At 48.0% G+C, this 12,740-nt stretch overlaps 1 protein-coding gene across 5 annotated transcripts in view; it reads right to left on the bottom strand.

Annotated features, from left to right (window-relative positions):
* Nucleotides 1-2,422: 2,422 nt before the first annotated feature.
* The window catches only part of TANC2 (tetratricopeptide repeat, ankyrin repeat and coiled-coil containing 2), a 329,189-nt gene continuing 318,871 nt past the window's right edge, over nt 2,423-12,740 (bottom strand). For all 5 annotated transcript variants that reach the window (XM_053655892.1, XM_053655895.1, XM_053655899.1 and 2 more), the window contains 3 exons: nt 11,169-11,315; nt 8,682-8,782; nt 2,423-7,113 (listed from right to left, as the gene is read on the bottom strand). In XM_053655892.1, coding sequence (XP_053511867.1) covers nt 5,148-7,113; nt 8,682-8,782; nt 11,169-11,315 — 2,214 coding nt within the window. In that variant the 3' untranslated portion in view covers nt 2,423-5,147. The remainder of the gene's footprint in view (nt 7,114-8,681; nt 8,783-11,168; nt 11,316-12,740) is intronic.

The raw sequence follows: 12,740 nt of genomic DNA, 5'->3' as shown, positions 1-12,740 counted from the left end.
TTAGTACAAATCACTCTTTAATTGTTGACTGTACATGTCTGTACTAATTAAAATCATCTTGGATTTGGAGGAGACAGAACAGATACAAAGATGCTGTGGTACATGGGAGGGAGGCCACGCCTGAGAACGGCACCTGCCCTGAGCCTCAGAGGAACCGGCCCCTCTCAGCAGGAGTCAGCCAAAGGAACAAAACAAAACAGACAGACCAGGACAGGAAGTGTAATTTACAGATTTCCAAAATAACCTATGAATGGAGATCTGGAGCCAGCATTTCTAACTTTTTCCCCCCAGTTAGGTTGATTCGCAATAAGGCAGGTGCATTCAAGTACTGAAATTTTCAGAATTATCTGTCTGGTCTTGGGAACAGAAGGGATTGAGTCGAGTCCCCCTAACCAGATGTTCTGGTTATTAATTAGGCAAAAGAAAAATCCACCCGGCAAGTGCTAGAAAAACAAAGTAGCTAGGCTCCTTCCTTTCCACAGAGTAGGTCTGCCTACAAAAACAAAAATGATGCCGGCCTGCATCTAGGTGCATCCAGCTAAAACCTGACAGGTCAGCTCAGTGGAGGAGATATCACGAAGTTGGCAGGAAGAAATGAGATGATATGGGTGAGGAGACATGAAAGTAACACTTGATTTTTGGTGTCCAATTACGCGTTCATTTGGTACTGACTTTCAAAGCTCTGACTGTGGCCGTGCGGCCATGAGCATCTCAGGGTGGTTCGGCTGCTGTGAGGCGTGGGACACCGAAATGCAGGTTACTGACACTTCAGCCCTTGAGTGGTCTGTGTTATAAGAGGAGTTGATGAAGACCCAGTGGTTATTCAAGTAGCTCTGCACATGGCTCCACCAGCCCCGCTGTGCTTGTGTCCAGGCCCCCAGCCAGCCACCTTTTCTTGGGAGAAGCCAGAGCTGAGTTCAAGGCATTGCATGGTGAAGGTTTCCATGACACGTCTTTGTAGGTAGCTCTTACCCCTAAGCCCTTTGTTCATTGTTGTTAGTCATAGTAGATGGTCAGTCTGGAATTCCTAGAGGACAAGGAGGAAAAGCCACACCTCCCCACACCAGGGCAGCTCAGGCCTGGGTGTGGAAGCAGCAGCAGGCTGCCTTTCAGGGTAGCTTGAGAAGTGGGCAGCCCAGGGGTAGACAGGCAGGGCGGCGAGGCTGGGGCAGGGGTAGGCACATCCTGCCCCCCCAGGGGGAGCCTATTCCATTTTGTGGCAAAGATTCAGTGAGCAACTGATTTTGTCCAAGGCATTTCTGCAGTACAAAAATAACTATCTTAGAATCAAACCATCCAACTGTGACACCTCTGGAGTTAGAAAAGTTGGAGGCCACGAGGAACTGAGATGGGCGCTCATGGGGAAGAAGGTCTTCTACCCACCCACCCACCCACCCACCAAAGCAAGGGAGTTCTAGTCAACCTCTTGCCAGCCTCTGCAAGGGCTGAAGGTGCAAAGCAGGTAGTGTTCAAAGGGCTCATCTCGCCACAGCTGGCGCGGATGTGTGAGTACCTCATTCCAGACCTGTGTTCTCTGCCTCCTGAACTCTCTGCGCCTATGGGCCTGCCAGCTGCCCTGGAAGCAGCTCCTCCAGACACTGCCCTTCTTAGTTACCAGACAAGCCTGGTGCAGAGCCACAGTGACACCTAGTGGTAAAGTATGGTGAAGCAAGGTGACGTCCACAGAACCCAAAATCTACGACAAAAATCTAAGGAAAATACTTAGGGATATTAAATTAGATACTGATTACTTTTTCTATTGGGTACATCTCTGGAATATAAAAATACCAATATTTAGAGAGGGGTTCATAAACTACTATACAATATAAGGGCTGAGAATACCTTTCTCTAAGCTGTTCTGTTTACAATAATTTAGGAAAAGTGTTTAATAATCCAGGATTAACTAAGTCAGTAAACTTGTACCTCTGGACAGCAGCCTGGGGCACTCTACATGACTCTAATTAGTGGGATTTTCCTGAGCCTTCGAGTTTAAGTTAAACACACCTAGAAAGGGGGCACATGGGAGGAGGGTTTGTGCTCTATTAACTTGGGACATTAATAGTGCACGTCCGCAGCCTGGGCAAGACACAACAGCAGGTACAAAACGGTCTCCATTTTGTCCATGCCAAACTCTCATGTTAGACAGGTTTTCCCTTTACTTTGTAAATAAACACTAATTTTAATTGTTAATCGTGTGCCTTACTGATCCAGTAAATAAAGTAACCATGTCTCAGGAGTCCTAAGAACGTTGCTGGAAAAGCACTTTAAAATCACTGCAAATATTTTTTGTATTTAAAAATTCTTAATCCTTTTGATGCTTATATACAAGTTATTTCTTGTGCTATAAATGTTGTGTTCCACTGCTTGATTTCCTGTTTTTTTTTTTCCTTTTTTCTTGAAAAACACACTAAGAGACAAGAGCGGTTTTGCTATTTTCTAATGAAGACATTACTTACACTTAAATATCCAGTATTAGAGTTACAAATTCAAACAGTAAAGTGCACCCATTTATAGACATGATGTGATGGAAACCCATTAGTGCAAGAATTCTTGGTGAACGTTAACACACAGTTTGGTGAGAAACTTATAAGCTGAAGTTTGTCACCACTGTCTCCATTTCAAGGTCACGTGAATTGGGTGAGAGGAACTCACTGATTTCGTCTGAAAAACTCCCCCCACCTGAAGCCAGACGTCGGTTCAGCAAATGCTGCCGGGAGAGGGCAGCCCTAAGGTACAGTACTAGGATCATCCCATGGCAGTGCAGTAGCAGAACAGGGCACGGGCAGTCTGCTCACAAGGAAGAACTTCGTCTCCTCCCCCAGTAAGGTCCAGTTGGCATTTCGTCGTCAAACACAACTGGCGCCCAGTAGTGATATTCACTCCCTCTTCCAATGGTTAAAAAAGAATTGCATTCTGTTGACATTTTAGGTGTCCTTCCCAATAAGGTAGAGACCCTAAAATCTCCTGTTTATCCTGGAAAACTGAAAGGGAGACCCTGGGAAGAAGTGGCATCAGAACCTGTTCACCCGCCAGTAGGCGAGTACAAGTGGTACGTGTTAGGTTCCAAATAAGCAGGGGCACTTTTCTAAGAGACATAGAAAACAATTTCTGAGAAATTTTTCAAAATGTAGCAGCAGCTCCTCAGTGAGAGGTGGTTAAAAAAGGCTAAGATGCAAAAAGCCCAATAGGGTTTAAGACCTGGACAAAGAGGGAGTGAGAGGCTGCTGGGCGCCCAGCTGTAGGCTGTGCTAATGCTGTACATTTTATCTCCTTGATGAAACTGAGAGGAGACACTGATGCTCACTCTGCTCTGGTTGAGCAGGTAAGTCCTTCTGCATCAGAGAGAGTAGGAAGAGTCTGGGCCTTGAGTTAGCCCAGCTGTTTGCTTCTAGCACAGGGACAAGTCCCGGCCTATTGCAAGGTTGGGGGCGGAGGGTCCATCTATTTGGCAGCATCTAAATTAGTAAAGAAATGTTTCTGACCTCAACTTATTGCTCCCCCCGTTTGAGCAATGCTTTCAGAGGACACTTACTATGACAAACAGGTCTGATCACATCTGGATTTTTATTCAGGAAACTGCCCTTCCTGTAGCCCTTTACGAACAAGAGCAGAATGACTCCTAATAACAGCAAACTAATGCTCTTTTTAGTTTCAGTTGTTCAGTATGTTGAACATAAGAACTGATGAGCACTCGGTCCCAGGCCTGCACTAGGCTCTGGCTTTCAGTGTTCTTGCCACCCATCTCCCGCTGGCCTGTCACTCAGAGGACAGTTCGCCAAAAGACCACAAGACACAGGTGTGTGAAGGGTGACTGCATTGGAAGAATCTCTATCTCGGGTGTCCCCACCCAGGCTGAAGGGGTCCTTCTTCACCCTGAAAGGAGATACTTTGCACTGCCTGGTTTTCAAATATCACTCCCTAAACAATCCTACATGAAAATAAAAATAAAAATAAAAAGAAATAATAGAGATCAAAATGGAACTAGACGTCTGGCATGGATTGCAATGGCCCTGGGTGCGAACTTCGGGAATAAGTCTTTCAGTCCCATAAGAATTCAGTTTGCTTCTCAAAGAACCAATTTCTTCTGGGTTTAAAAAAAGAGGACCAGGAGCACAAGTCTGGCTCCAGGCGAAGGTCCCACTGACAAGATCACTGCACCAGCCAATCTTCAGGAAGAGTTTACTTTTTGTGGAATATGATGCTCAGTGATGTATCAGGACCTAAAAGGGAGATTTCTCCAAAGATTTTGTATAGCCTCTCATTGAGAACCCAGGACAGTCTTTCCTTCTTTCTATATTTTTATTTACTCCTTCTCTCACCCATGGAAAATCAGTAATTTTTAGTGGTTAATTATTAGCTAAAAATCTAAGTAATAATTTTCAGTGAATTATTAAAAAATATCTGTGATTCTCACCCAACTTCCTTGGCTGACTGAAATATTTAAAGGGCTGGTTGTTTTCTTAAATGTTCCTGAAATGCTTCTTAGAAAATCAATGTAGTGTCATTTCAAATAATATTATCATTTTCCTTCCAACTTAACAGACTTATTTCTTCCCTTTCTCCTAGACCCTTTACCTCCCAGGAAGACCGGCAGTAACCTAAATGGACATTCAAGTCCTGGCGACGGCAGGGAGCTGGCAGTCCGGGGCGGAGGCCAGGGCACGAGAGAGCACTGGGCCGGCTGTTTGGGTAACACTGGATACAAATGCAAAGGCAAAGGGGCATCATCCTCTTTCTAAAGTTCCTAGACGGAAATGAACAAGGACACCTTATTTCTGTAAAAAAGGAGAAAGACATTTACACAACAAGAACATCAGTGAAAGCGATTGTCTCCTGGAAAAAGCTGACCAGTGTGTCTGATCTCCCTGGGTTAAAGCACACGGCACTACAATCTCCTCGTTGGCATCTGAAGAGAGGGAGAGAGCGTGTGGCTGGGGCACAGACAAGGTAAACCGAAGTCCTGGCTCCTCACTGGAGGCCAGCTTCCCAGTCGGCTGCATGCAAAGGATTTCAGCATGTGGGCTGCCACCTCTGAACACCACACAGAAACTACATGAGAAATTAAGCTGGAGAACTACCTCGAATGTGGAAACCAAGCCTGAAAATATGCAGTGAAAACAGATGGGTCTCACTCCAACAAACGTCTTTTAAACATTAGACTCCACAAATGGTCTCTTTGGTTTGATAGGGGATGTCTGCCCTTGTCGAGAGTCCCGGGACAACTGCCTGTACAGGTTGTCCTGATACGCCTGAGCCACAGGGAGGGTCCGGGCCACCTTCACATCAGGGTATGAGGAGGCCTGGCTGACTCTCTCTAAGAGGTCTCCTCGGGATCCGTTAGCCAGCATCCCATGGGGGCTGTAATAGTCGTCCTCCAGCAAATGGCCATTCTGTGCATTGTTGGTTTTGTTATAAAAGGCAATGTTGCTGATGGACGATGGAGGGCTGAAGGACTCGGGCTGAGGCAAGTTGCCTGGAGACGTGGGGCTGAGAACGGTGTCCACAGATGACACTGCCCAGGTCCGATTCTGCTGGTGGAGGTGGGGGTACTGCTGAGTCCGGGCGGTTTTATCTATGATCCCCATGAATGGTGTGGTCCTGGATCGGGTGGGCTCACTGGGGTAACCTCCCTGAGTGGGAGACACTGGCGACAGTTCGTCACATGACCTATCATACGCCGGTTTCAGTGGGATCTCCATCTGTTGAATAGAGGAGGATGGCCGGAAGGTAGGAGTGAGGTTGGAGGCGGACGAGATACTATTGCTGGACGGAGAGAAGCGGAGGCCTACGCTCTGGGAGTGTAGCAACGGCCTGGGAGTTGGTGGGTGAGGTTTGATTTCACTGGGGTTGACACCAATAGGTCTTCTGATGAGATGGGACACATCAGGGGAGCCCAGTTGGCTGGAGGAACGCTCCAGATCCAGTTTCGAGTGACAGACTGGGTAATAGGATGCCGACTGGCTACGTCCAATCTGTGGGGTCTGGCTGTACCTCATGCCACCTCGATATGCGGAGGAAGGTCGCTGAGGAAGGTCTTCCTTGGCCAACCCTCCATGCTGACAGATGGCGCCTGCGCTCAGGCTGGCCTGGACGTGCTGCACAGGTCTCCCATCCCCTACGATCCCCCCAATTGACCCTTGATAAACCAACCGGCTCTGACTTACTCCTATATCTCCTTGTGAAGACTGGTATTTACTAGCCATCGAATGGGCTACTTGCCCGTAGGCCCCTGTGGAGATGACAGTGCTCGAGTGAACTGCAGAGCTGGGCTGGTTGCTTCTCACAATCTGGGCCTTCGCCGGCTGTAGCCTGAGCCCTTGCTGGGGAACTGCCACGGGGAGCTGAGGCATCTGGTAGGGCCGCTGGGCCATTTTGGATAGTGGAGATTTTGGCCTGCCGGGAAGCTGACTCACACTGGTTTCCTGCTGGTAGCGCACGGGCGAGCCGGACTGGGATCTATAGACACCCATGCTGTCAGCCGGAGGGCTGGCCCGATACTGAGGGCCTCTGCGGAGAGGGGAAGGTGGGGGGCTTGGGTATTCTTTGCTCTGTCCTCCCACGGGAGGGGGGCTAAAGCGGTAAGATCCACCCTGATGAGCTGGGGAAGTATGTGGTGGACTAGGCCTGTAATGAGAGTTCTGGTGAGTGGGAGAAAGAGCAGGTGAGGTGGACTGATAGCCCTGTCTAGTGGGAGAACCTACAGAACTACTGGACCGGAAGTCAAACACCTGATGAGAGCCCAGCGGTGAGCTGGAGATGTAGGCAGAGTCCCGGTGAGCCGGAGAGGAGGGTGGGCTCTGGATGATCGGGAGCCCCTGGCTGGGCCGTGCCTCCGTCTGGAGGCCAATGGAGACATTTTCGACATCCTGTTCCAGGTACTCCTCTTCAAATATGTCTTGCACTGAGTATATATCTTCATGCTGTGGTTCAGGTTCTGTTTCTTCTGGTAGCTGCTGCTGAGGTGGCTGTGGTGGTGGCGGCGGCGGCTGCTGCTGCTGCTGCTGCATCTGTCTACACTCCTCCTCCACTCTCATCAGAAGTCTCTGGATCTCACGGTTGTTTGGACACAGCTTGATGGCCTCGTTCAGATCCTCTAACGCTGCTGCGAACTGTCTGCTTGACAAAATGTAAACACAGGAACTGAAGTTATTCTGAATCAACAGGAACCGCCCAGAGCGGAGAACACGGTCACTATTTCAGAGAACTGTGGTAGCACCTGTGGGTGTTGGGGCTTTTTTGGTTTCACTTGATTTGTAAGGAAGGAAACAGGTAGGATGTCATTCCAGACGAGTCCAGAATGACTCCCTAACCTGTTCTGCCTCCATCTTCCCTGGCCTCTCTGGGATTCGTGGAGCAATGTCCCCACCTTGTCAGTCCAGCCAGGCCCCGCAGGAAGACTTTCTCAGTGCCCAAATGCACACCAGGCAGTGTGAGGGCGGGGTGGGGTTGTCATTTACAGGGTCACTGTCAATCAGCTTAGGAATAAAACAGTAACTACAATACTTAAACATCTTGCTAATTCAGCAGAACTTTTTCTTTATATTCTTGATATTTGGGCTCCAAGTTTCAGGCCTATTCTGTCTTCTGCCCTTTCTATCCCTCGTCCCTTAGTTCTGCTCCTCTTCCCTCCTGCCCCATCAAAGCTGGGAAGGGGTTAGGCTTGGTGACTAGGCAGCTCAGATTCTAATTTACAAATGAGGACGACTGTCAGAGGTATTCCCATCCTCTCCGTTAATACTGCCCAGGAAAGGAGCAATTGGCTTTGTGGGAAAGGAGCTATCCTGTGGGAAAGAGAACCTGATAGTCACGCTTCCGAAGAACCTTGCTGTCCCAGCTAGTTAAGGCTGATACTGCTGCCACTGTCATCACTGGGCTTGCCCTGGGTCTGAGTTCCAGGACCACACCGGTGCCCTGGCTGTGCCCGTGAAGCTGAAGCCGTTCTTTCCCAGGCAATTTGGGAGAAGGGTGGAATGCTGGGCAGGAGGCATCAAGGACAGTGACAAGTTATCCAAAGGTCACTGATGGCAGGTTCTAGGTCTTTCTGGGGCCTTTCCTGCCCAGTGGCTAAACCATAGCGGACAGGCACGAGGAAAGGAGTTTCTCGTGGGCCCTCTCAATCGTGGCATCAAGGGCCTCCTGTCTCTGTGCATGTGTGGTGTGGGGTGGCGGTGGCAGGGGTTTTGGACAGGTTTGATGCCACCAGATTTGAGGGGAGCCCCAGAAGGAAGACTAAACAAGCCAGGGATTCCCGAAACGCCTCCAAGAAAACACAGAGGAGCCTGTGATGTAAGTGAGCCGTTCTACTGTTTCCTCTAGAAGGGTCGGGAGGATGTTTGCTTAAGCGACCTCTTCTTAAGTCACCAGTGCCTCCTTATGCTGGCTGCTTTGGGGGTTAAAAAGCGACTGAGATATTGTCAAGGCTTCTCAGAAGAAGGTGCTGTTCTCTGACAACGCAAAGGCGTTTTTCACCCAAAGCAAAATGCTCTAGATTTCCACAGCCCCGAGGATCTGCCAGTCTGAAGCTGAGGATGTGCAATGGGAACCAGCCCCGAAGCGTGGCCCTACGCATCCTCGGGGACACACTTGGGTATATCATATGCCCTAGGATGGCCTACATTGCCTTGGCCAGATTTTCAGAAAAGAGACCTCTTGCTTTTTACCCTCTCTCTCTCTCTCCTCACCTGCTGCTGCGTTTTGCCCTTGCTCTTGCATAGTAAGCTTCATAAGATTTCGGTTTCAGCTCCAGGGCTTTAGTAGCAAATTCCTCCGCCATTCCAAAATCCTGTCATTACAATAGGTGTGCAAATGAGTCATTGAAGAGATATGAAAAATAGACAACTTGGGAATAACACAGATCATATGTACATTGTTTTGGACACTTATGGATGGAACACCTGGAATCCCTGACACGCCTGGTACGGCTCTGGCCATGCAGCCCACGGCCTAAAAGTCCCTTCTGCCTTTGCCCTGGGTGGCCCTTCAAACTCTCATGGGGTTTCAGCTGCCTGTAAGTATAAAAATGCCTTTCTAATGAAGTTCTTTCTAGCCCAGAAGCCAAATGTAAACCCAATGAAGCTTCTGAAATTGGAAACCTGAACTCTTTGTTTTTAAAAATGATTTTATTTTTAGAGAGAGGGGAAGAGAAGGAGAAAGAGGGAGAGAAACATGGATGTGAGACAGAAACATCTATTGGTTGCCTCTCGCATGCCTCCCAACTGGGGACGGAACCTGCAGCCTTTTGGTTTGCGGAATGACGCCCAGCCCACTGATGCACACTGGTCAGGGTGGAAACCCGAACTCTTGTTACACGCGTGTGCCTGACGCAAACGTACACGTCTACGCCTCACGAAGGACTGCATCCTGTCTCCCACCTTCCCGCCGTGCCCACTGTTGCTTGGTTTCCTAAGGGAGGAGTGAGATCCAGGAGGATGGGGGCTGTGAACTAGACACAGCAGGAGCAGCGGACCTGGACTCAAGACTCCGGTCTGCTTCGGGACCCTTCAGAGTGTGCTGTACGTTTTCTCACCCACGCCTCCTTCGCAGTGAGGGTTAAGAGCAACAGAGCATTTGAATGCCCTGCATACAGTTCTTGGCACATACTAGATGTTCAGTAAATGGTAGTTTCCTTTCCATTTCAGTGGACTTCTCTGGTCTGTTACTTCTCTTAACTGGTCCTTTACTTAAGAAACACTGGACATAAAAAAACAAGAGGACCCAGCCTGTAACTGGGGTCTGTGCTATGACCGCATCTCTTGATCACTGAGGGTCCCTGGAGGAACGAAGCCATAGATTTTACCCTTACACAAGAGAGAAGTTTCCCCTTCTCTTCTAATGTCAAAACCATAGTACAGCACAGTAGCCTCTGGTCACACTTGTGATCCCTAATGTGGAAAACAAGGCCTTAGGCAAAGAAAAAGGCTGTGGGGCATAGGTAAAAACGTTTTCTTTAAAAAAATTAATGGTCAGTTTTCTATCCAGGAAGACAGACTTCATGTGCTAAGCAGAGTACTGGTCCCAGGACGTGATTATTTGTTAGGCAAACAAGTCACTAGCAGGTTGGCAGCAGCTCCTGCACTTTCTCGTTCTCACTAGTTGGTGTTACAGGAGGCCCTGGTGAATATTCTTGTGTTTCATACAAGAACCTTGCTGCCTGCCCCTAGAGCACTGCCCCTTCTTCTCATGGGAACCTCTGATGCAGCCCCACTCTCCGCAGCACCCAGCACAACTCTGCCTCTTAGAGCCCTGTGTCCTCTGAGACACCCCGGTCTGTATCGGGGCTCTTTTCATGGTCAGGTTTTAGATGGATGGCATGAAGATCATACACACAAATAATCTTTCTGGTACCGACAGCAGATCCATTGCCACTGAGGCTGAAATCTCACTGTGGTACCGCCAAGTTCTTTACTGAACAACATTCCTGTTTGGCTTGATGATGTCTGTCTCTTGATGCACAGTGAGACCTCAGGCTGGTGGACGTCAGCAATTCCTGACATGGTCCTAGCTATACCCAGCATCTGAGAGAGGGTTCTTGGCCCCGGGGTGTATGCATGTCAAGGTTGCTGAGGGCATCAGGGATGGTGTCTGCAGGGCAGGCAAAAAGGACCATGGACTACTTGGGAGATAATAAAGGACCAGGAAGAGCCCTAAAATTTTTTCGGCAAAAAGAAGGAACATGACGTACTAGGATAAAAAGATGAGAAAAGAAGTGAAAAGTTAAAGAGTAGCCTTAGAAGTTAAACCTTGAAGTTCATGGTCCTAAGCACTCTTTCCAGCCCATCTATCAAATGACTTGAAAGGAAGGAGATGAGCTAAAATTTGTAGCTCATCGCAGCTGGAACTGCAGTGACAACTGCTCTCACATTTTCCCAAAGACCAGAAAGTTGACTTAGTGGTGGGGAAGATGATGATAGTATTTCAATCACTTTCAGTGGCAATTATGAACATTCAAAAAGCTATAAAGTGCCCACAGCATTAATTTTTTTAGTTTGAGACATGGATTATACTTAAGAGTTAATTTCCTTCAAATTGCAAATGTCAGTGCTCTGTGAAAGACAACCAATTTCCAAATGGGCCAGAGAAGGGTTTCAGGGGCCTGGGGAAAGCTGGTGAGTGACACGGACTGTCAACTTCCAGGCCTGCAGAAAGGAGCTGGGACGAGAGAGACTTACGTTCATTTTCCTGCGACATCGAGAGAGGTTGAGGAGAAGAGACACCTTCAGTTCCCGGAAGGTTTTCAAGTCCTCACCAAACCCTTCTCTAGGGAACTTCTTCAGAGCGTACTGGTAGCGCTGGGCAGCCTCCTTTACTTTACCTTTCTAATGGGAGGACAAGATGGCAAAACACAGAGTTGGTGTGCTGAGCAGCTGAGTGAGTTTGGTTCCCTTCCTCCTGTCTCTCCAGTTATTACTAAGGGGTAGCCCTCCCAATCATCACCTAGAGAGTAGGTTTGGCACTGAAGGTGAGACAGAAGGCAGGAAAAGCCTGGGACCTAGTTTCCCAAGTGGATTCCTAAGGGACTAACTTCACTCATTTTAAAGGAGCTTTTTCTTGACTGAATATCCCCACAACACATATCACTTCCTAGTCCCAAGCACGCCAGAGTTCTTACTACTTCCCCAAGTTTGGCTTGTCTGGAAAACCCTTTCCTTGCTGATGTTCTACCTTGCCAGTCTCCTAGAAGAGGTCATTCTTGTCCTCACAAAGAATGTAGTATCTGAAACAAGTTTGCTGGTTCCCTAATCTCATGACATAAAATAATATAAATCAGTTTTCCTGTTTTTGGAAAGGGTGTGGGGGCAGGGTAGTAGTAAAGTGAAGCTTAGCGTTTGTGATGCTATCTGACTACATAGGAGGATTTTCCAAGATGATGTAAAGCTATGACCAACTTAGGGGACTGGTCACAGGAGCCCTGAACCTTTCTTACAATTTGTGTTTGAAAAATCTGTGAGCTGAGCCGAGAACAAGGTAGGAGGCTCCCCCCATTCCTCTAGCCAGTCTTTATCTGCTCCACTTCTTCTGTATGGCTGCAACTTTACCCAGGATCCCAATCTCTTAGTTTCTCTTTAGCACCTCTCATTAAGGAGAGATTTGGAGTCTTCCAAGGTAGAATCCTGGGTGGGAACAGTAGGAGCTCTGCCCATTCTCATTAGGAGGTGGGACTCCTTGTCTTAGAATATCAGAAGCTATGTTATAATCAAGGTTTAGATTCTTGAGAGCAGTGTCATTCTGAAGTCCGTAAGTGTGACAGTGAAAGAGGCCCTTCACTGAAGTCCTGTGAAACATCTTTGGGTCAGGAATCAAGTTTCCTAGAAGCCTAAGAACCTTAGATTATCACGACTCTCTCTCAAAGTGTCCTCGGGAAATACCACCCTGCTCTCAGGAACTCTGTACATTCCTTACATGGTGGGGGATCATGTGCTTCACAATCATTCCCTCATCTTTGGGCCTAGCGATGTCTCAGTGATACCCACTGCCAAAAGCTGGGCTGGATTTGTATTTACCTTTAGGAGAAGATTCAGCTAATCTTAACACAGGGAGGTAATTGTGACACGGAATGTTCTTCAGGGGCTTTTTATACGCCACGAGCGTTTATGTTAGGGTATGGAGCCTTCTGCTTGAATTGTGAATACAAAAAGTCTCCATTCTTTGTTGTCCTGTCACTCAGCGAGTGACCTGCCTGAAGCAAATCTTGTAATTGCTATTTGTATTGCTATCCCTCAGGGATACTGATGTACTGTTAG

This window comes from Artibeus jamaicensis, unplaced genomic scaffold (genome assembly GCF_021234435.1).
Source record: "Artibeus jamaicensis isolate MK-2021 breed Jamaican fruit bat unplaced genomic scaffold, CSHL_Jam_final contig_1998, whole genome shotgun sequence".
In the NCBI taxonomy this organism is placed as follows: Eukaryota; Metazoa; Chordata; class Mammalia; order Chiroptera; family Phyllostomidae; genus Artibeus; species Artibeus jamaicensis.
The sequence above is the reverse complement of the archived record's forward strand: the minus strand, read 5'-3'. Positions and strand labels throughout refer to the sequence as shown.